Below are 22,792 nucleotides of genomic sequence, written 5' to 3' on the forward strand. Positions count from 1 at the left end.
GGCCCTGATTCAGAGCGAGCGCTTTGGTCAGAGTGTTCGGCTCTGAATCAGGCCCTATATTCCCTACCACATGCTCATACAAACACTAGGGTTATTTTTTGTTGGGGGCCAATTAACCTACCAGTATATTTTTGGAGTGTGGGAGGAAACCCACACAATTAGGGCACTGGTGAGAATTGAACCCATGACCTCAGTGATGTGAGGCAGTACTGCTAACCATTACACCATCTGTGCTGCCCCGATATGGGTCAAACTACCATAATCTCTCCACTAGAGAGTCAAATTGGTTGAAAAAAAGGTTTGGAGTTGCTCATATACATGGTACCAGCATTGTGTCTTTTTCACATAATACGCACTGTAAGCCCCCCAGCCTGGTGCTATGGAGGGGAGGCGCGATCAGTGTGATCGCTCCCTCCCCACAGCCGTAGGAGACTGTTCCGGCTGCTGCAGCAGCCGTGAGCAGTCTCACACAGCAGCCCAGCACAAGCTGTGTGCTGAGCTGCTGTGAGGGAGGGGGGGGGGGCGACGCCGTCCCCGGGCCCCGCCGGGCCCCTCTAGCAAGCTGGGTTCGGGTAAACTGTACCCGCCCCCCCCCCCTCTCGTCGCCCATAGTGGTTATTAAAGATACAGGGGGTGATGCCATTAGACGCTCCGTCAATCAGACATTGGCCTATGGTTGCTCAGAATGTCCGTCAGAACATCGCCACCTGCACCAGTGGAACGGCGACTTTCGACGCAGTCCTTAACACAACGCGTCCCCAACACACCTGCCAATGTTAGCCATTCCTTCCCCCACAGTCACTGCCAAGGAACGCCTTTTAAAATTGCATGGATCTCCGAGGCGGGGTGCAGGTGGGGTCCGGCGCTGTGGAGGAGAAGCAGCTGGTGAGAGAAAGCCACTCCCACATCGGCAGTGACGGCAGATCCATAATATTCCAGTTTTAGGAATATTGGAATATGGGAGACAGTGCCGTAGTTAGCACTCTCTGGGCCTGATTCAGCAAGGAACGCAAAGGAGAGAACGCACGCACTTGGCCGATGTTTTTGTACTGCGCAAGCGTATGCATCGCACTGTGCGTTCGCGAACTGGCCAATGTGATCGGGTAAGCAGACGCAGCGTGGACGCAGACCCCTTCCGATATTGATTGACAGGAAGTGCTGTTTGTGGGTGGTGACGGGGGCTGGTCGAGCGAACGCAGGCGTGCCTGTGCGTTGGGATGCCGTTTTAGGGCGTCCATAATTAAGCCGTGTGGAGACGGACGCAGTGATGAGACTCTGTGCACACGGGAAGTTGTCAAGATCCTGCGCGAGGTCTGGTCAACCACTATTATGCAAATGTGGTCGATGGTTCTCGATGTTACCGATGCTTACGCTATCTTGCGTACTGAGCAGGCTTTGAGTAAAGGGAGATGGGCGGCTACATTTAGGGCTGGGCGTCTGCATCTTGTGCTGCTGTCTCCGTGCATATGCATTGATTAGCATATTCTCACAGTGGACGGGTGCGTGCACCTGCTAGCGTGCGTTCCTTGCTGAATCAGGCCCTCGGCTCCCTGTTCAGGCCACACCCCCTCCGTATGATGCCACGTGGAGGGGGCATGGCCTGCGTCAGGTGCCGGAAGCGGGTGATTAAAGCAATGCCCTGAGCATCCTCAGGATGCTTTGGGGTGCTGTAAGCTCAGCGTTGTGACCATCTGGAGCGTCCTGCTGCAGAGACTCTGGCAGCAGGTTGCTGTTACAGACACCCTTCTAGCCAGATGAAGGTGCTGTGGGTGAGCGGCGGTGCCGCCCCCAGAGCGCTGCGATCTGGGGGTCATTCAGACCCGCTCGTGAGCGGCAGTACGCTCGCAAGCGGGTCGATGTTCCCCCACTGCGCATGCGCACGACGGAGGGAGCTCCGTCGTGCACATGCGCGAGACCCAGCGAGCGACGGGCTCTCCATCGCTCCGGGTCTCGCACCAAAGGGGGCGTGCTGTCGATGTTGATTGACAGCACGCCCCCTTTGGTGGGCGTGCCGGGGGCGTGCCTGCCAGACGGAGGCGTTCCCATGAGTACAGCGTAGTTTTCCAAAAAACGACCGCAAGTTTTGTTCGCTCGTTCAGACCTAGAGGCGTGAACAGACCGCAAAGAGCGAACGGTTCATTTGAATAGCCACCCCTTTTTTCTGAACGAACGACCGCAAATAGCGTCCGGCTCTGAATGAGGTCCTTAGAACTATGACTTCACAAGAATGCGGCAGGTTATTTCATGTTGGCATACATGGATCTGCTGCAATGATTTCTGGGCACGCTGTGCCGGAACAGAATGAAAAGGAAGAACCCGAGGAAATTACTATAGCCTGAAGGGTCCTGCTCAAAGGCAATTATATACCTATCACTCTGTAGCTCGGAAGCTACCATGTGTTCTCCAATAAAGTGTGCTCTATGGGCCTGATTCAGAGGTGGACGGAATTGCAGAGCCTCACACAAGCAGCTATGCCATTCTGTCCATCTAAAGTACAAATGCAGCGGGAGGTGCCTGCATCTGCGGTCAGAGCCTTGGATCCCCATCACGACCATCGGTTGCGATGGTTGCTCCTTTGGACATCCTGCATCTCACAATCACAGATGTGTGCTAACCATCGTATATCTCTGACTAAGGCCCTGATTCAGAGCCGGACGCTCTGACCAGAGCGCTCGCTCTGAATCAGGGCCCACCTCCATAATTATGGAGCGTCCTCCTGGACGCTCGTATAGCTGTGGGTCACCACCCACAGCATATACGAGCGTGCAGGTTGATGGTCGCGATGGTCTTGACCATCGCCACTGCGAGCCGAAGCCTGCGGTTGAGTTTCTCAACCGCAAGGCCCGGAGTGATTTTGGCTCTATCTAGTGATGTCAGTGGGGCCGGCCCCCCATCTGGGAGGCACGCCCACCAAAGGGGGCGTGCTGTCAATCAACATCGACAGCACGCCCCCTTTGATCAGACACAACGAACGAAGGAAAGTCCTTCGCTCGTCGCGTCTCGCGCATGCGCACGACGGAGCTCCCTCCGTCATGCGCAGTGCAGACCATCGACCCACTTGCGAGCGGACAGCCGCTCGCGAGTGGGTCTGAATCAGGCCCTAAGGCCCTATGTGCATAATGCAGTGAGCTTTTGGGAAGAAGTGTAAACCTCCATTTGTTTTTATAAATCACAACCCCAAGATGTAGCCCCCTCATAATAATTCTGTTTGTGTTCCTAGGAACGTAATTGTTCTAAAGCATAAGGAAGGGGCTGAACATAAGAGAAGAACAGAATTTGCTCTTAAGCACTTTGGCTACATGTACTGTAACCTTATTCTCGGAGAAGGAACGGGTAATCAGCATCATATGGCATGTGGAAAGTAAGTTATCCTGTGACTTTATACCCTTCTCAACTTATTTATTACCACTTACTGAATATACAAAAAAAAAAAAAATCTAAAAATTTAATATCTCCCAACTGTGCTGGTTTAGGTGTGACAGTCCCAAATGCAGGGCTCTACCGCCGTCGGGACAGCTTTGCCCTGCGGGTGGGGAATTTGGGCGGTCTCTCTTATTCACAGCTGTGTTCGGTGGCAGGTGCACGCTGCAGTGAATGAGGGGAGTACAGGGCAGTCTAGGACTTGAAAAGCATTGAACACGCCCCATTGTGCCACCTCCTAACCCTATTTCTAGACAGCATAAATGTTGTGACGCATGTAATAATAAATCAAATTTAACAGTCCTCGTTCTGTGACAAATGACCTACATAACTCTGTCTGTACTACACCATACACAACCAAGTCACACTTGCCAACTGTCCGAGTTTTGTGTCATTTTACAGTGGAGGGCAGGGCCACGATGATGCCAATCAATGCACATCTTGTTATCAAACCCCTGGGCCTTGGTCTGCAGGTGGGAGCCTGACCCACTCTTTATGGAAATCTGGGAAAGCCAATCGGAATTCGAGACTCTCCCAGGCCTATAGAGAGTTCAAGGCCTGGTTCCTTGTGATTGGCTGTATGCTCATGAATATTCATTCAGATCACAACATTTTTGCTGATGGAGTTTGCTCCTTTTGATGGTTGCTCCTAGGGAAGAAGGGAATATGTCGGAGTGGAAGTAAAACATGGCATCTAGTAGTAGAATTTCTGCATTTCATGATCAGTATTGTTCTGTAAGGCTGACTTGTTTATAGACCATTGAAACAGAGGCCTGGTATGCTTTGCATGCCTTTCCCCATTCTGAGTTGTTTCCTATGCCCTGATGTGGCTGCATATACCCATTTTAATGCCGTGACAGAACTCTTTGTAAGCTACTGAGCTTAGACGCTGGCACTTTGCTCACCAATGTTTATTAACTGTTTACATACTTGTCCGCCAGCCAAGCACAGATCATTTCAGGACAAGCGGCTGGTAGTTTCTTTGTTCGTCACAGTAAGAGTTTGTTTTACTTGTACTACTAGAAACAAAAGAAATAAAAAAGCCTGCCGGGTACATGGAGAAAGATTATTCTGACTTTTACTCAGCAGATTTATTGAGGCAAGCCCTGACATACCATTTCTGAGATGATGCATTTGATCGTATGTTGGATATGCTGGATAGAAGCCCATGTTCTCAACCCTTGAATTGAAATAAGAAATGTTCTAGACTTTTGCAAGCTTTGGAGAAAGTACAAAGTGCACACAACACATACACACTGGACTAAGCGTAACATACAATAGTCCCGTGGTGCTGAGGCCAAGAGGTGGGTCCCTGCTCAGCACATCAGCCAAAGAGTCTTTTTTCTTTCAGCATTGAAAATTGGAATTTGGGGCCGAGAAATGACAAACAGATGGGGGTTATGTAAGGGGTTTACAGAGCTTCTTCTGCCCTCCTGCAACATGAACATTGATTTTTAATTTTCTATAAGATTTATTTCTGTGCTTGTTTAGGCATGTTTGTATTTTATCATGCAGACAACTACATTTTATTTATTGCCATATACCTGTATGTGCTGGTCTCGTGGTGCCCTGTCGTGGGTGTCAGTGAACATGCATATTGAGCTGCATTAAGATTAGGGATGTGCAGGCTCGGATAGGTTCGAGTTTGCACGTGGAGTTCGGATTTTTCCCTCCAAAAAAACGGAACTCAGAACGAGGCAAAACGTCATCTTACATGGACGAACATCATCATTCCTGGACAAAAGACCAGGAATGATGATGTTCGTCCATGTAAGATGACGTTTTGCCTCGTTCTGAGTTCCGTTTTTTTGGAGGGAAAAATCCAAACTCCACGTGCAAACTCGAACCTATCCGAGCCTGCACATCCCTAATTAAGATCTAATAGGCCACATGAGGATACTCATCTCCAATATACTTAGTCCCCTCACATGATTATACTATCACTGTGCGTCTTTCTTCTATACAGAGGCTACTAATGCATATATCTCCTTGCCAATAATGTAGCACAGTCCTCTTCGCCAGGCATACTGTACAATTCCCATCACCAGGTACACTGCACAATTCCCATCACCAGGCACAGTGCACAATTCCCATTGCCAGGCACAGTGCACAATTCCCATTGCCAGGCATACTGCACAATTCCCATCACCAGGTACACTGCACAATTCCCATTGCCAGGCATACTGCACAATTCCCATCACCAGGTACACTGCACAATTCCCATCACCAGGCATACTGCACAATTCCCATTACCAGGCACAGTGCACAATTCCCATTGCCAGGCACACTGTACAATTCCCATCGCCAGGCACACTGCACAATTCCCATCGCCAGGTACACTGCACAATTCCCATCACCAGGCACAGTGCACAATTCCCATTGCCAGGCATACTGCACAATTCCCATCACCAGGTACACTGCACAATTCCCATTGCCAGGCATACTGCACAATTCCCATCACCAGGCACACTGCACAATTCCCATCGCCAGGCATACTGCACAATTCCCATCACCAGGCACACTGCACAATTCCCATCACCAGGCACACTGTACAATTCCCATCACCAGGCACACTGTACAATTCCCATCACCAGGCACACTGTACAATTCCCATCACCAGGCACACTGTACAATTCCCATCACCAGGCACACTGTACAATTCCCATCACCAGGCACACTGTACAATTCCCATCACCAGGCACACTGCACAATTCCCATCACCAGGCACACTGTACAATTCCCATTGCCAGGCACACTGTACAATTCCCATTGCCAGGCACATTGCACAGTGCCCATCGCAAGGCACACTGTACAATTCCCATCGCCAGGCACACTGTACAATTCCCATCATCACCAGGCACACTGCACAATTCCCATCGCCAGGCACCCTGCACAATTCCCAGCGCCAGGCACACTGTACAATTCCCATCATAACCAGGCACACTGCACAATTCCCATCGCCAGGCACCCTGCACAATTCCCAGCGCCAGGCACACTGCACGATTCCCTTCGCCAGGCACACTGCACAATTCCCATCACCAGGCACACTGTACAATTCCCATCACCAGGCACACTGTACAATTCCCATCACCAGGCACACTGTACAATTCCCATCACCAGGCACACTGCACAATTCCCATCACCAGGCACACTGTACAATTCCCATTGCCAGGCACACTGTACAATTCCCATTGCCAGGCACATTGCACAATGCCCATCGCAAGGCACACTGTACAATTCCCATTGCCAGGCACACTGCACAATTCCCATCGCCAGGCACACTGTACAATTCCCATCACCAGGCACACTGTACAATTCCCATCGCCAGGCACACTGTACAATTCCCATCATCACCAGGCACACTGCACAATTCCCATTGCCAGGCACACTGCACGATTCCCTTCGCCAGGCACGCTGCACAATTCCCTTCGCCAGGCACGCTGCATAATTCCCTTCGCCAGGCACGCTGCACAATTCCCATCGCCAGGCGCACTGCACAATTCCCACCGCCAGGCACACTGTACAATTCCCATTGCCAGGCATACTGCACAATTCCCATCGCCAGGCACACTGCACAATTACCATCACCAGGCACACTGCACAATTACCATCGCCAGGCACACTGCACAATTCCCATCGCCAGGCACACTGCACAATTCCCATCGCCAGGCACACTGCACAATTCCCTTCGCCAGGCACGCTGCACAATTCCCTTCGCCAGGCACGCTGCATAATTCCCTTCGCCAGGCACACTGCACAATTCCCATCGCCAGGCGCACTGCACAATTCCCACCGCCAGGCACACTATACAATTCCCATTGCCAGGCATACTGCACAATTTCCATCGCCAGGCACACTGCACAATTCCCATCGCCAGGCACACTGTACAATTCCCATCGCCAGGCACACTGCACAATTCCCATCGCCAGGCACACTGTACAATTCCCATCACCAGGCACACTGTACAATTCCCATCGCCAGGCACACTGTACAATTCCCATCATCACCAGGCACACTGCACAATTCCCATTGCCAGGCACCCTGCACAATTCCCATCGCCAGGCATACTGCACAATATCCATCGCCAGGCACGCTGCACAATTCCCTTCGCCAGGCACGCTGCACAATTCCCTTTGCCAGGCACGCTGCATAATTCCCTTCGCCAGGCACACTGCACAATTCCCATCGCCAGGCGCACTGCACAATTCCCACCGCCAGGCACACTGTACAATTCCCATTGCCAGGCATACTGCACAATTCCCATCGCCAGGCGCACTATCCCAATAGCCGTACACCTTGCGCAGTCTCCATTGCCGGGCGCTCTGCACAGTCCCCATTGCCGGGCACACTGCACAGTTCGCATTGGCCGGCACACACCCTAAACAGTGCATGTTTTCCAGGTCTCCTCATACAAGTGAAATAATTAGCTCCACCTTTGGATCATTTAAACTGTGTCAGCGAGTAATGAATGCACCTGTGCATCTGCTGGGTGACCTGGAAAACGTGAACTGTGTGGGGTCCTGGGGACCGAGTTCGAGAACTACTAGTTTAAACAATCAGATAGACCAGGTCAGGGAATGGATGGCACTTGGCAACATATCACAGGCTGGTGTCAACCAGTAGTGGCTCCAGGCACGGGCAAGCTGGTCCGTCGCCCGGAGCGCTACTGTTTCCGGAGGGTGCAGGAAAGGCCCACCTCCCTCCCAGCGCTATAGGACATATTTAAGCTCAGGGGGAGGGAGCGGAGGAGGGAAGGGGCGGTAACACAGGACAGTGCTGGGCACAGCACAGCCTAGCGCTGGCCCTGGTCATAAGCTCCGTGAGTTTAAAACCTAACCTCGGAGACAGGTAATACACTTTTCGATACAATGTGCAATGAGTTGTATACTGTACAGGATGTGTAACTCTGTAGTATTGTTTTATATATATATATAGTTATACATATATATATATATATATATATATATAGTACTGGCTTAAATAAGTTTTATGATACCTTATCATTTCAAAAATATACAAAAGCAATAGGAACAATTTTTTTTAATATGTTACAGAAGCAGAGCATCGGCTACACAGAGAGATCGGAGATTCTATGAGGTACTGTAATAGTATGTATGTATTAGTACAGCACATTGCACTGATATTAGGGAACATGATTAGTGAACTTACTTTAAATGGAACTGTGGTCTGAGTAGATGAGGTAGATAGACCTCTGTAGTTTGACGTGAACCTAGAGATTCTATATATATAAATGTATACATCCATACCTACCAAGTAACTAATCATAGGGAATTTATGAAGACCTATATTTTAGTGGTCCATTTTTTGCACATGCATAATTGGAATCTGTTATCATTATTTTCTTCTTCAGGGTCCATAGGCTCAACAGGGAGACCTAGGGGTGTAGGTGATGGGAAACAATCCGGGCACCACGCAGTTAAAGCTTTTAGCTCCCAGGATGCATTGGGTCCACTCGCCCTATACCCTGCCCCCGAGCCAGAGGCACCTCAGTTTCGTTGGTGCCCGGCCGGAGTCGGGTCACCATTTGCAGTGGGTCTGTTCTTCAGCCCCTAAAGCTTATTTTCATTATTTTACTTTTACAAAGTATAGAGCTCGCAGCAGCAGACTGTCCGTGGGACATCTGTGCTGCCGCTCCGTCACCTCTCCGGTGCCGCAATGCCAGTACTGATCTGGGTATCTCGGCGGGGGCGTTCCGGGGGTCAACGCTAACCAGGGCCCCCGTAGAGGACTCAGACTGCACCCGGACATCAGGGGACAGGTACGGTGGGTCGCCGCTCGCAGTGACCCGCATGTTATGGCAGTCGATACCTCCGGTCTCAGGGGACAGACAGGAGGTGCTGGGTGTGGATACAGGCTCCGGCCATCACGTTCCACTGGACCACTAGGGACATATTGGTGCGGGAAACCAGCGTCCCAGGGTTTAATAACCGGCCAGGGGAGACAGCTTCCCTGTTTAAGCGGCTCCTCCCCTCAGCTCAGCGCACCTTTCCACTGTGGTCTGGCTTCCCTGGGCTGCTCTCCTCCTCCGGACACGCCCCCTCTGAAGTCTCCGGCGACCATTTTCTATGTTGCAGTCGCAGTTCTCCCAGGACAATGTGTGGTCCGGTCCTCCTCCATACCTCTCCCCAGGGTCAGCGTACTCTCCCCTGGGTCAGCGTATGTAGCATCTTTCCTGCATTGTATGTGACTTGTGCTAGCGCTATCTATCTGTGTCTTTTATATATATGTCAGCTTATGGCTATACCCTTTCTCTCATTCTGCCCTAATAGAGTGTGCCATATTTAGGCAACAGGTTCCTGCAGCTTACCTAAGCATAAGACAGTAACAGTATATTGCTCCCTGTTAGTATTTATACATACTCGTGGTTGCTTTATACTCAGTACCGTATATGCTGGCCTCTATTGTGGGCCTTCTGGCGGTCCCGGCTGTTTTTCCTCCTATGGGGGTTCCACAGCAGCTCGTCCCTCCCTCAAAGGGACTACCTCTGGTTATGCAGACCCCTCCTGTACCACAGCAGGTGGTCATTCCCTCTATGGGATTACCACAGGGTGGACCTCCACCATGGGTGGATGTTTTCTCTAACTCAGTACAGAGCCTAGCAGCAACCTCTACTGTTCTTCAGACCATGTTGCAGAGTGAGAAGCCCATTAGACCAGCTAAGCGTCCTGTGTTGTCATCTCAGTCCACACAACTATCAGAGTCTGAGATGTCTTCTGATGACGGAGAGGTGGCTGATGCCTCCAACCCTGACTCCCCTCGGCAAGAGGCGGAGCCTAAGTCAAGAATTAATATTCCAGCCTTGGTGCGTGCGGTCAGATCCGTATAGGTTATAGAGGATGACGAGCCAGCCCCTAAATCCAAACACCCCCTGTTTAAACAGTTGAAGGTGACTTCGGCAGTATTCCCTCTGTCAGATCAGATGGTGAATCACATGGCTGAGGCCTGGCAATCGCCTGGTAAGAGGTATCAACTTCAGAAACGTTTGACCTCTTGTTACCCGTGTTCGGAGGCTCATTGTAAGTAGTGGGAATCTCCCCCTGCAGTGGATTCACACGTTACACAGTTAATTAAAAGTGTAACGTTACCTATACCTTCCATTTCTTCCTTAAAGTATCCTACGGATAGGAAGGTGTAAACTTGCCAGAAGTCTATATACTCTCTTTCAGGAGCTGTTGCCCATCCGTCCATGGCTATCACTTGGGTAGCTAAGGCTTAGACAGTTGGGCCGATGCACTTGAGGACTCCTTGGAAGTTCCAGAGGATCAGATGTCACTGGTCGGCCATATTAGTGAGGCCGCTCTGGATGCTAGTTTACTGACGTCCAGGGTCTCGCCCGCAACCGTGTCTGCTCGCCGTTCCCTGTTGTTATGCTATTGGAGCACAGATGCCAATTCTAAGAAAGGCCTGGAGGCCTTACCCTATAATGGGGAGATTTTGTTTGGTCCAGACCTGGACAAGATTGTCAACACGTTAGCCAAATCAAAATCTGCATTTCTGCCCTCAGCATCTGCTCCTGAAAAGTCTCGTAGCTCCTCCTTTCGGTCCTTTAGTCCTCAAGGAAAAGCCAAAGGGCAGTCCTTTCCTAGGCAGTCGTCTGCCGAGAAAACTGCTAAGCCTAAGAAATAGGCCTGGAGCACAAAACACCCGGCCTCCAAACAGGAGGACAAATCTGCAGCCTGACGGGGCGGGCCTCCCTCTGGGGGACCCCAGAGTGGGAGGCCGACTTCTTCAGTTTGCCCAGTGCTGGTGCCAAACCGCCAAGGATGCTTGGGTAAGAGAAGTGGTCTCTCAGGGGTACTCCCTCTCATTCCTTCGAAGGCTTCCCCACCAGTTTTTCTGCACAGGACCTCCTTCAGACAAAACCAAGGCCTGGCAGATCCAGAAAGCCATACAGTTCTTGCTGCAAACGGGGTAATTGTACCTGTTCCACTATCTCAACGAGGGACTGGCTATTATTCTACTTTCTTTCTGGTTCATAAACCAAATGGGTCTTATCAGCCTATCCTCAACCTCCAATCTCTGAACAAGTTCCTCGGGATACCCAGGTTCAGGATGGAGACCTTACGGTCCATCATACTGGCTATGGAACCTGGGGATTATCACTAGACATTCAGGATGCGTACCTACATGTTCCCATAACGCCTTCTCATCTGCGTTATCTGCGGTTAGCTATACTGCAATGACACTTCCAGTTTCGGACGCTGCCCTTTGGCTTATCCACGGCTCCAAGGGTATTTACCAAAATCATGGCTGTCATGGCAGCTCACCTGCGGACAGGGTATCCGGCTCCTATCATATCTGGACGACTTCCTCTTATTGGGGAGTTCTCCAGAAGTGCTTCACCACCACCTGCAACTGACAGTTGCTTGTCTACAAGCACTCGGGTGGTTAATCAATTGGAAAAAGTCCTCCCTAATTCCCTCACAGAGGATGGTTCATTTGGGAGCCCTTCTGGATTCTCACCAGCAGAGAATCTAACTCCAGAGAAGATCTCCACGTTGCAGCTGCGAGTACGTAGATGTTTACGCAGTTGCCGGGTGTCAGTCCACTCGGCAATGCAGGTTCTGGGATCCATGGTGTCCACATTCAACATGATGGAATATGCATTCCAGGCCCCTTCAGGGGCTGATCCTCTCCAGGTGGAAGGGATTACCCCACCGGATCAGGGCTCAGACGATGGTACTCTCTCCGGAAGTGGCTATTGACGTCTCATCTAACCAAGGGTCTCCCCTTTTGGATCCCAGACTGGATACTCCTAACGGATGCCAGTCTCCAGGGATGGGGCGCAGTGACCGGTCCACACTCCTTTCAGGGCCGGTGGACAATGGTAGAGGCATCCCTGCCCATCAACATATTGAAACTTCGGGCTGTGTACAGGGCCCTCATGATGGCAAAGCACATTCTTCATGGAAAGCCGGTGCAGGTTGGGTCCGACATTGCCACCACAGTAGCTTACATCAACCATCAAGGAGGCACTGAAAGTCAGGCAGCAATGTCAGAAGTGTCACGCATTCTGACGTGGGCAGAATCTCATCTCCCGGCTATATCGGCAGTGTTCATTCCGGGAGCTCTCAATTGGGAATAATGATAAATAGTCCCCCTAAGAGAGAATGAGGCCCATGTGCAATCTCTGTACAGGCTTTGGCCTCTCTCGGATCCCTCCCAGTGTTCCCTACGGCGCCTCATTCTGTGCATGTGCAGAAGGATGTCAGAGGGACTTCTGGCTAATAACCCTGGAATTCTCTTTATCGCAAAGGACAGCTTTTATCAGGAAAGTTGTCCTTTGCACATTTCTAGGTACATATCGGCGTTATTAATGCCGGTATATACCTGATAAGCGGCGGGATGTACCGCATCGGCAATGCGATGCTTAGTACATCCCGCCCACAATCGTTTAGTCTCTAATGTTTACACTTCACAAACCATACAAAATGCAGCCACCTCCTCTCTTACACCAGCTTCCCCACTTCACAATAAGCATAAACATTTCAAATGAGCAAAGAGATAGGTGGGAATTTGGGAGGTAGAACGATAACCACCTATATTTCCTTTTCACAAACATCAGAGATCCTTGACGGATAGCAAACTTCAATAGCACATTGGTGGTATTTTCAATGCAATACTAGTATGAAATTTACTCAGATTAAATATCCTTACCTTTGGGAGACTGCCTAACTAGGTCACTCACCCACTTTCCTTTCATTCATCTAAGAATCAAATCAATGAATAGCCTGAATTTGCCCAGCCATGAGACTTTGTAGCTCGCGATGGAAAAGGGTTCATCCCATGTCCACCAGTTACAAGGCCAATATGACAAGGCTAACAACACCGGTACAGGATACTTTGCTGCCTTCTGTGCTATATGGGAACCCTGAAGTCTACAAAACACTATTCTGATTATTTATTCCACGCTGAAATATAGCAATATTACCTTCCTGCTTTTGGTTTGTGATACACTGCCTGCTCATTAAATAATACAGTATTCCTCTTCTCTTGGTTTGTAACATTGATTCAAGTCCAACAATATGTTTCTGCGGAATTTGCATTGCAAAGTATGTGTGTTCGTTTTCATTCCTACTGTCTTCTACCTACACAGCTAAAACACAGATCACCTGCTTTTCATCATCCTATTTTACATCTAATGTTCTGCTATTTAATGGCTTCCACAATGAAAAAATTAGAGTTATGGTAAGAACTTTGTTAACTCTCTTTCTTCGAAGTCTGTAGGGTCCACAGGGAGACCTTGGGGTGTAGGTGATGGGAACCAATCCGGGCATCACGCAGTTAAAGCTTTACAGCGCCCAGGATGCATTTGGTCCACTCTCCCTATACCCCGCCCCCGAGCCAGAGGCACCTCAGTTGGTAATAAGCCAAAGGCCGGAGGTGGATAAGAGAGAAGGAAGACTGGAACACGCAAGAATCACACTCACAGAGAAGAAGATGGGAAACCAGTGACGCCGGGTGTGCCAGGGTGGGTGCCCTGTGGACCCTATGGACTTCGAAGAAAGAGAGTTAACAAAGGTAAGTTCTTACCATAAAGAGAAAAGAAGGGAGCGCTAATAGAAGTCATATACATTTAATAACAATTCGTAAGGATAAAGGTAAAAATCACATATAAAAAGACATATAAAATACAAATGCAATGCACATGAGTAGAGATTTAAACTTAGCCTCATATATTAAGATGAATGAGGACAGCAGCATTAATATACCATATGAATAATATCCGTGGTTCAGAGGTATTTATGCTGTGGCAAGTGACCTATGAGAGATCATAAAATGTCCAATAACATAAAAAAAAAAAAAAAAAAAACCACGGATGATTCAATTTCCAGAAAAATGTATTGGTTTTTGGAAGTTCTGTAAACCCGTGCTATCCTGACTGATGTCCTTGCACTGTGATGGAAAATATGTCCCAATGGATAAAGTCGTTAGCAAGGGTTAACCCAGATAGGCATAATGACTTGAAATATGAATAGATGATTAAACCAGTACTTAACTGATATGTGAAGATGACCGGACCGGTCTAGATTGCAATCAGTCAGTGTTCCTCCTGGTCCTGTCCTCTCGTGTATAGCAGGCAGTGTCCAGAATGCCGCTCTGAGGTGGCCGTGTAGAAGGAAGACAGCGGTGAAAAGGTAATGCTCCGTCTGAGCTGGTTCGTGTATAACGGAGTGTAAAATTCAGTCCTCGCTCTCTCTGGTCACACCGCGAGCAGGACGGATGGAGCCGATACAAAAGCGGCTCACCATTGGCTCAGGGGAAGCAGCGGCTGAATGAAAAGCCGGTCGGCCTGGACAGAGACAGTTCGTGGGAGTCTGAGCAGTCCTGTAAGGCAATAATCCAAAGGTGGTGAGATAATAGGATATCCTAACACGTTTCTCTGCCTGTAGTAGTCTGGCAGTTTCCTCAGAGGTATTGTTTCCTACTTCTCACACAGGCTCAGTTATACCTACATTAATTAGACAAAATTAGGTAGCAGGTGTGGTCTCTGCTGTTGCTCGTATAGGATAACGAAGATTGAATTTGTTCTGATGATTGCTGAATAAATAATAATAAATAAAAAACGGTGCCTTTAGTCAATATTTCCAAAAGTAGAGGATGGGGATGTCCCAAAGCAGTCCTTTTAAGGGTGGGGACGCTCCTGCGCTGAGAGGAGAATCCGGCGCCCAAAGGTAGCATCCTGAGAGGTGAAGATATTAAATGCATAGAACCTCAGAAAGGTCTGGACAGAAGACCACATGGCCGCCTTACAAAGCTGAACAGCCGAGGCGCCACGGCGAGCTGCCCATGAGGGTCCCACAGACCGAGTAGAATGAGCCTTAACAGAAATCTGAACAGGCAGGCCTGCCTGCGTGTAAGCTTCTGAGATAGTCATACCAAGCCATCTAGCCAATGTTTGTTTGTTGGCTGGCCATCCCTTCTTGTGATATCCATAGAGTACAAACAAGGAGTCTGATTTCCGAAGAGAACTGGTACGATCCACATAAATCCTGAGGGCGCGGACCACATCCAATGAGGCCTCACCTGCCGAGAGGTCTGGTGATAGAAAGGCCGGTACTATAATTTCCTGATTAATATGGAAACTAGAAACAACCTTAGGAAGGAACTCAGGGCAAGTACGAAGCATAGCCCTTTCCCGGTGAAATATCAGAAAAGGAGGACGAAAAAAGAGCGATCAAAATTCTGACACCCTTCTGGCAGATGCAATAGCCAGAAGAAAAAGAGTCTTAGCTGTTAACCACTTAAGTTCCACTGAATCTAGTGGTTCAAATGTAGGACCCTGGAGGGCCCGAAGAACTACCGTCAAATCCCAAGGAGCCACCAAGGGGACAAAGAGAGGTTGAATCCGGAGGACACCCTGGAAGATGGTGTGGATATCCGGAAGCGGAGCGATTCTACGTTGGAACCACACTGACAGTGCAGAGACATGCACTTTTAGTGAAGCCAGGCGTAGGCCAAGGTCCAATCCAGCTTGAAGGAATGCCAGTATTCTGAAAATTTGAAACACCTGAGGGTCGTAAACTCTTGTACGACACCACTGGAAATATGTATGCCACACTCTGTGGCAGATCCTGGCGGAGGCAGGTTTACGCGCTCTAAGCATTGTGTTGATGACCGAGCTAGAGAATCCCTTGGACCTTAGGAGGGACGTCTCAAGAACCACGCCGTCAAAGACATCAGAATGCCCACGTCAGAATGCGTGACACTTCTAACATTGTTGCCCGACTTTGAGTGCCTCCTTGATGGTTGATGTAAGTCACAGTGGTGGCGTTGTTGGACTGAACCTGCATGGGCTTTCTGTGAAGAATGTGCCTTGCCATCATGAGGGCCTTGTACAAAGTTCCAACATGTTGATGGCCAGGATGCCTCTACTGTTGTCCACCGGCCATGAAAGGAGAGTGGACCGGTCACTGTGGCCCATCCCCGGAGACTGGCATCTGTTGTTAGGAGTATCCAGTCCGGGATCCGAAAGGGGAGACCCTTGGTTAGATGAGATGTCTGTAGCCACCAAGAGAGGGAAAGACGCACCTCCGGAGAGATTACTATCGTCTGAGCTCTGATCCATAGGGTAATCCGTTCCACCTGGAGAGGATCAGCCCCTGCAGGGGCCTGGAATGGAACTGAGCATTGTGTTGATGACCGAGCTAGAGAATCCCTTGGACCTTAGGAGGGACGTCTCAAGAACCACGCCGTCAAAGACATCAGAATGCCCACGTCAGAATGCGTGACACTTCTAACATTGTTGCCCGACTTTGAGTGCCTCCTTGATGGTTGATGTAAGTCACAGTGGTGGCGTTGTTGGACTGAACCTGCATGGGCTTTCTGTGAAGAATGTGCCTTGCCATCATGAGGGCCTTGTACATAGCCCAAAGTTCCAACATGTTGATGGCCAGGGATGCCTCTACTGTTGTCCACCGGCCATGAAAGGAGAGTGGACCGGTCACTGTGGCCCATCCCCGGAGACTGGCATCTGTTGTTAGGAGTATCCAGTCCGGGATCCGAAAGGGGAGACCCTTGGTTAGATGAGATGTCTGTAGCCACCAAGAGAGGGAAAGACGCACCTCCAGAGAGAGTACTATCGTCTGAGATCTGATCCACGGGGTAATCCGTTCCACCTGGAGAGGATCAGCCCCTGCAGGGGCCTGGAATGGAACTGAGCATCGTGTTGATGACCGAGCTAGAGAATCCCTTGGACCTAAGGAGGGATGTCTCAAGAGCTACGCCGTCAAAGACAGACGATCCAGGTCCAGGTAAAGGCAAGGACCCTGAGACAACAGATCCGGACGTTGAGGCAGCAGAAACGGAGTGTCGATGGAGAGACTCTGAAGATCTGAGTACCAATGACGTCTGGGCCAAGCTGGAGCCACCAGCAGGAAAGTGCCTCCGTCTTGCTTGAATTTCCAAAGAACTCGAGGAAGCAGGGACACTGGAGGAAATAGGTATGCAAACCGGAAGGTCCATTTCACAGACAGAGCATCCACCAGGCTTGCTTCGGCATCTCTTGTTCTGGACCCGTACACTGGTAACTTGTGATTGCAATGTAGGACTGAACCTGCAAGGGCTTTCCATGAAGAATGTGCTTTGCCAACATGAGGGCCCAGTACACAGCCCGAAGTTCAAATATGTTGATGGCGTCCGAAAGGGGAGACCCTTGGTTAGATGAGACGTCAATAGCCACTTCCGGAGAGAGTACCATCGTCTGAGCCCTGATCCGGTGGGGTAATCCCTTCCACCTGGAGAGAATCAGCCCCTGCAGGGGCCTGGAATGTAACTGAGCATATTCCACCATGTCGAATGTGGACACCATGGATCCCAGAACCTGTATCGCCGAGTGGACTGACACCTGGCGACTGCGGAGACATCTGCATACTTGCAGCTGCAGCATGGACATTTTTTCTGGAGTTAGAAAGATTCTGTGCTGGTGAGAATCCAGAAGGGCTCCCAAATGAGTCATCCTCTGTGAGGGAATTAGGGAGGATTTCTTCCAATTGATTAACCACCCGTGTACTTGTAGACAAGCAACTGTCAGTTGCAGGTGGTAGTGAAGTACTTCTGGAGATCTCGCCAACAAGAGGAGGTTGTCTAGATATGGTAGAAGCCGGATACCCTGACTCTGCAGGTGTGCTGCCATGACAGCCATAATTTTGGTAAATACCATTGGAGCCGTGGATAGGCCAAAGGGCAGTGCCTGGAACTGGAAGTGTCATTGCAGTATAGCAAACTGTAGCTGGTGAGAAAGCGTTATGGGAACATGTAGGTATGCATCCTGAATGTCCAGTGATACCATGTAATCCCCAGATTCCATAGCCAGTATGATGGATCGTAAGGTTTCCATCCTGAACCTGGGCACCCTGAGGAACTTGTTCAGAGATTGGAGGTTGAGGATAGGCCGATGAGACCCATTCAGTTTCTGAACCAGAAAGAGAGTAGAATAATATCCAGTCCCTCGTTGAGATAGCGGAACTGGTACAATTACCCTTGCCTGCAGCAAGGACTGTATGGCTTTCTGGATCTGCCAGGCCTTGGTCTTGTCGGAAGGAGGGCCTGTGCAGAAAAATTGGTGGGGAGAAATGAGAGGGCGTACCCCTGAGAGACCACTTCTCTTACCCAAGCATCCTTGGTGGTTTGACACCAGCACTGGGCGAACTGAAGAAGTCGGCCTCCCACTCTGGGGTCCCCCAGAGGGAGGCCCACTCTGTCAGGCTGCGGGTTTATCCTCAAGGTTGGAGGCCGGGCGTCTTGTGCTCCAGGCCTGTTTCTTAGGCTTGGAAGGCTTCTTGGCAGTGGACTGCCTAGGGAAGGACTGCCCTTTGGATTTACCTTGGGTACGAAAGTTCCGAAAGGAGGAGCTCCGAGACTTTGCAGGAGCAGATGCTGAGGACAGAAATGCAGACTTGGATTTGGCCAACGTGTCAACAATCTTGTCCAGGTCTGGACCAAACAAAATCTCCCCATAATAGGGTAAGACCTCCACGCCTTTCTTAGAATCGGCAACCATGCTCCAATAGCGTAGCCACAGGGAACGGCGAGCAGACACGGCCGCGGACGAGACCCTAGATGTCAGTAGACTAGCATCCAGAGCGGCCTCACCGATATATGCGGCTGCATCCCTAATATGGCCGACCAGTGACACCTGATTCTCTGGACTTCCAAGGAGTCCTCAAGTGTATCAACCCAACTCTCTAGTCTATAGCCTTCGCTCCTGAAAGAGAATATATAGTCTTTAGGCAAGTTTCCACCTTCCTATCCGTAGGATCCTTTAAGGAAGAAATGGAAGGTAATGTTGCACTTTTAATTAACCGTGTAACGTGTGAATTTACTGCAGTGGGAGATTCCCAATTCTTACAATGAGCCTCAGGAAATGGGTAACATGAGGTCAAACGTTTCTGAGGTTGATGCCTCTTACCAGGTGATTGCCAGACCTCAGCCATGTGATCCACCAGCTGATCTGATAGAGGGAATACCGCCGAAGACACCTTTATCTGTTTAAACAGAGGGTGTTTGGATTTAGGGGCTGGCTCGTCATCCTCTATAACCAATGCGGATCTGACCACACGCACCAAGGCCGGAATATTAATCCTTGACGATAGGCTCCACTTCTTGCCAAGGGGAGTCGGGGTTAGAGGCATCAAACACTTCTCCGTCATCAGATGACATCTCAGATTCTGACAGCTGTGTGGATTGAGATGACAACACAGGATGTTTAGCTGGTCATACAGGTTTCTGACTCTGCAACATGGTCTGAATGGCCGTAGAGGTCGTAGCCAGACTCTATACTGAGGTAGAGAAAACATCCACCCATGGTGGAGGTCCACCCTTTAGTAATTCCACTGTGGGAATGATCGCCGGCTGTGGTACAGGAAGGCTCGGCATAATCAGTGGTAGTCCCTGTGAGTGAGGGACGGGCTGCTGTGGTACCCACATAGGAGGAACAACAGCCAGGACTGCCAGCATCTGAGAAAAAAAACGCCCGAGGGGGCTCCTGTACTGATGTCAGGGGGTTCGAGGCACATGGTGGTTTATAACACCTCATACATAACCCATCCTGAACCACCTCCTCCTCACTGAAAAGTGCAGTACATTATCTGCAAGATTGCGGCATAAGTACAGGAATGTGTTCATTACCCTTCAGGCCTGCTTGCTAGGATGCGTTCGTTCGTAGCTGGCCGATTTTTGCATTATGCGCATGCGTAGGCATCGCAGTGTGCGTTCACGAACCAGTGCGAGAGATTGGGAAGCGTTCGCTCACTGCGCATAGACAGCCCAGCAGAGTGAGTGACGGGAAGCCGTTTGTGGGTGGTGACGGGCTGGCCATTAATAACGGGGGAGTGGAGGTACGAATGCAGGCGTGCCTGAGCGTCTCAACGCCATTTCAGAGGTGTGCATAATTAACAGGCAGCATCATAATACACGTCACCTGGCTTGTTTTTACACTGAAGTGCTCGCAGTGCTTGCGGTAGTGTATAGTCAGCCTCAAGCGCTGCGATCGCATCTGATGGTACACGATGTACCGATGGTTGGATACACTTCCTGGAGATGACATGCGCTAGTGGGCGTCTTAAGACAGGCTAGTGGGCGTCTGCATTCACAAAGTGATCGCACGCCAAGACATAGTGGGCATGCTAATGCCTTGCTGTGTGATCGCCTGCCTTGCTGTGGGTTAGCCGGATTTGCAAACGCATCTAGCGAGCGGTTCTGAATCAAGCTCGGTGTACAAAGCAACCACGAGTATGTATAAATACTAACGGAGCAATATACAGGTCCTGTCTTATGCTTATGTAAGCTGCAGGAACCTGTTGCCAATATATGGCACAGTGCAGCACACAACAGTGTGTGACACACCTCAGAAATATTGAATTATTATATATACATGAGGTCAGGTATGAACTACCCTAACAACACCTGTATTAGGGCAGAATGAGAGAAATGGTATAGCCATAAGCTGACAGATAGAAGAAAGACACAGATAGATAGCACTAGCACAAGTCACATACAATTATTATTATTATTGCATTTTATTTATAGGGCGCCACAAGAGATCCGCAGCGCCGTACATACAGAAAGGGTACACAGAACATTACATTTCAATACAGTGACCAACTTATAAACAGTGCACAAGTAGCAATTAGCAACACAATTCTCCATATACAGTACAGCTGGGAAGGTGAAGGCTGTCATAGAAGTGCTAGAGAAGAAGGCTTAGAGACAGTGGAGAGGAGGACCCTGCTCCTAGGAGCTTACAGTCTAGGGGGAAATGCAGGAAAGACGCTGCATAGCTGCACTATACTCAACTACGCTAGAGAGGTGTGCAGGGGACCGGACCATGCGTTGTTCTGGGAGAACTGGGACTGCACCTTAGAAAATGGTTTCCGAAGACCTCAGAGGGGGCGGGTCCGGAGGAGGAGAGCAACTCAGGGAAGACAGACCGCAGTGGAAAGGTGCGCTGAGCTGAGGGGAGGAGCCGCTGAGGGGAGGGGCCGCTTAAACAGGGAAGCTGTCTCCCCTGGCCGGTTATTAACCCCTGGGACGCTGGTTTCCCGCACCAATATGTCCCTGTGGAACACTTGCTACTTTATAGTACCTCTCGTTCCCATTCCTTTTATTCTTTTAACCCTAATATTGCAATATAAAATAGTAAAATAGCAACTCAGCTTTCCTACTGCATTACTGCCAGCTTCAGCTACATGTGCAGTGTGCCCAGTATCCTCTCGTATAGTGGCACAATAGCATGCGCCAGTGCACAATTCTCCTAAACACCGAACCGCACATTAGGGCCAGATTTCATCTATCCAGGGACAGGCTCTGCTGGCTTTACCTCTGACTCAACATCCTCCTCCTCCTCATCTCCACCCTCCTGCCAGCTCTTCCTCCTCACTAATCTGTCCCTGAGTCCTCCCTTTACACGCCATCTTCCACCAGACAAAAGACCACCAACACTTAACACTGACAAAATAAAGCCAAAACAAACACATGTAAGGCAAGACACACAAACAGACACAAGGACAAAACTTATAACTGTATAATACACTAGACACACCTTGCCATAAACACAAATCAGTCAGTAATGCAACAACACTACACCACCAGACCACTAAGTCTGTTTACGTATGCACCTTCTAACTGACCACCTATTGCATCTGGCAACTTGCTAAGCAAACTCACTGGAAATGCGCCACACAGGTCTTAGCAGTATGGGCCCTGGGCAAAGCAATGCACTGGGGCCCCTACTCACCCATTCACTGGAAAAAAATGTAAATGGTCAATAAAATTAAACCCTCCTGTATGCCCATCAGACCTCTCACACAAGCCGAGAGACTCTGTCTGAAGCTGGCGGATGAAGTGAAACTGGGACTGAGGTGAGTACTCGTCACTGGTGGGGGGGGAATCAGAATACAGTGCAGCAGCAGCTGGCTTATAAAAAATATCACAAATTTACAAACTGGTCGGGCTGCAGGGGGGCGGGTTGGTGGGCCCCTACAAGCTTCGGGCCCTTGGGCAACTGCCCAACAAGCCCTATGGAAGAGATGGCCCTGGCGCCACAGGTTCCAGACAGATTACTCTCGATGGAAACTCACAACCTTTTGCATCTACCCCTTGGTGTAGAGAGGACTGTAGGACTTGGCAAACATCAGAATGAAAAATGTGTGTAAGATGAAACACACTAAGATTGTTACCGAAAAGACCAACATGCCTGAAAAAATTTGGAACAGGTCTTTTAGAAAACAAGTTGGGAGGTAATGTTTTTAGCCCATCTATATGCTAGATTGGCCTTTACCAGTTTAGGTTTCGGGTCTACAGCAAGTGCCTCATTTTAGCTTGCCTTTGTCACAGCACTGTTTGCAACTGA

General features: G+C 49.7%; 1 protein-coding gene across 1 annotated transcript in view; it reads left to right on the top strand.

Annotated features, from left to right (window-relative positions):
* The window catches only part of PPP1R36 (protein phosphatase 1 regulatory subunit 36), a 62,735-nt gene that overhangs the window by 7,404 nt on the left and 32,539 nt on the right, over positions 1–22,792 (top strand). Inside the window, exons 6-7 of the mRNA XM_088471328.1 lie at positions 3,221–3,361; positions 8,475–8,517. Of these exons, the coding sequence (XP_088327454.1) occupies positions 3,221–3,361; positions 8,475–8,517 (184 nt within the window). The remainder of the gene's footprint in view (positions 1–3,220; positions 3,362–8,474; positions 8,518–22,792) is intronic.

This window comes from Taudactylus pleione, unplaced genomic scaffold, assembly GCF_031769625.1.
Source record: "Taudactylus pleione unplaced genomic scaffold, aTauple2 ptg000113l, whole genome shotgun sequence".
Lineage (NCBI taxonomy): Eukaryota > Metazoa > Chordata > Amphibia > Anura > Myobatrachidae > Taudactylus > Taudactylus pleione.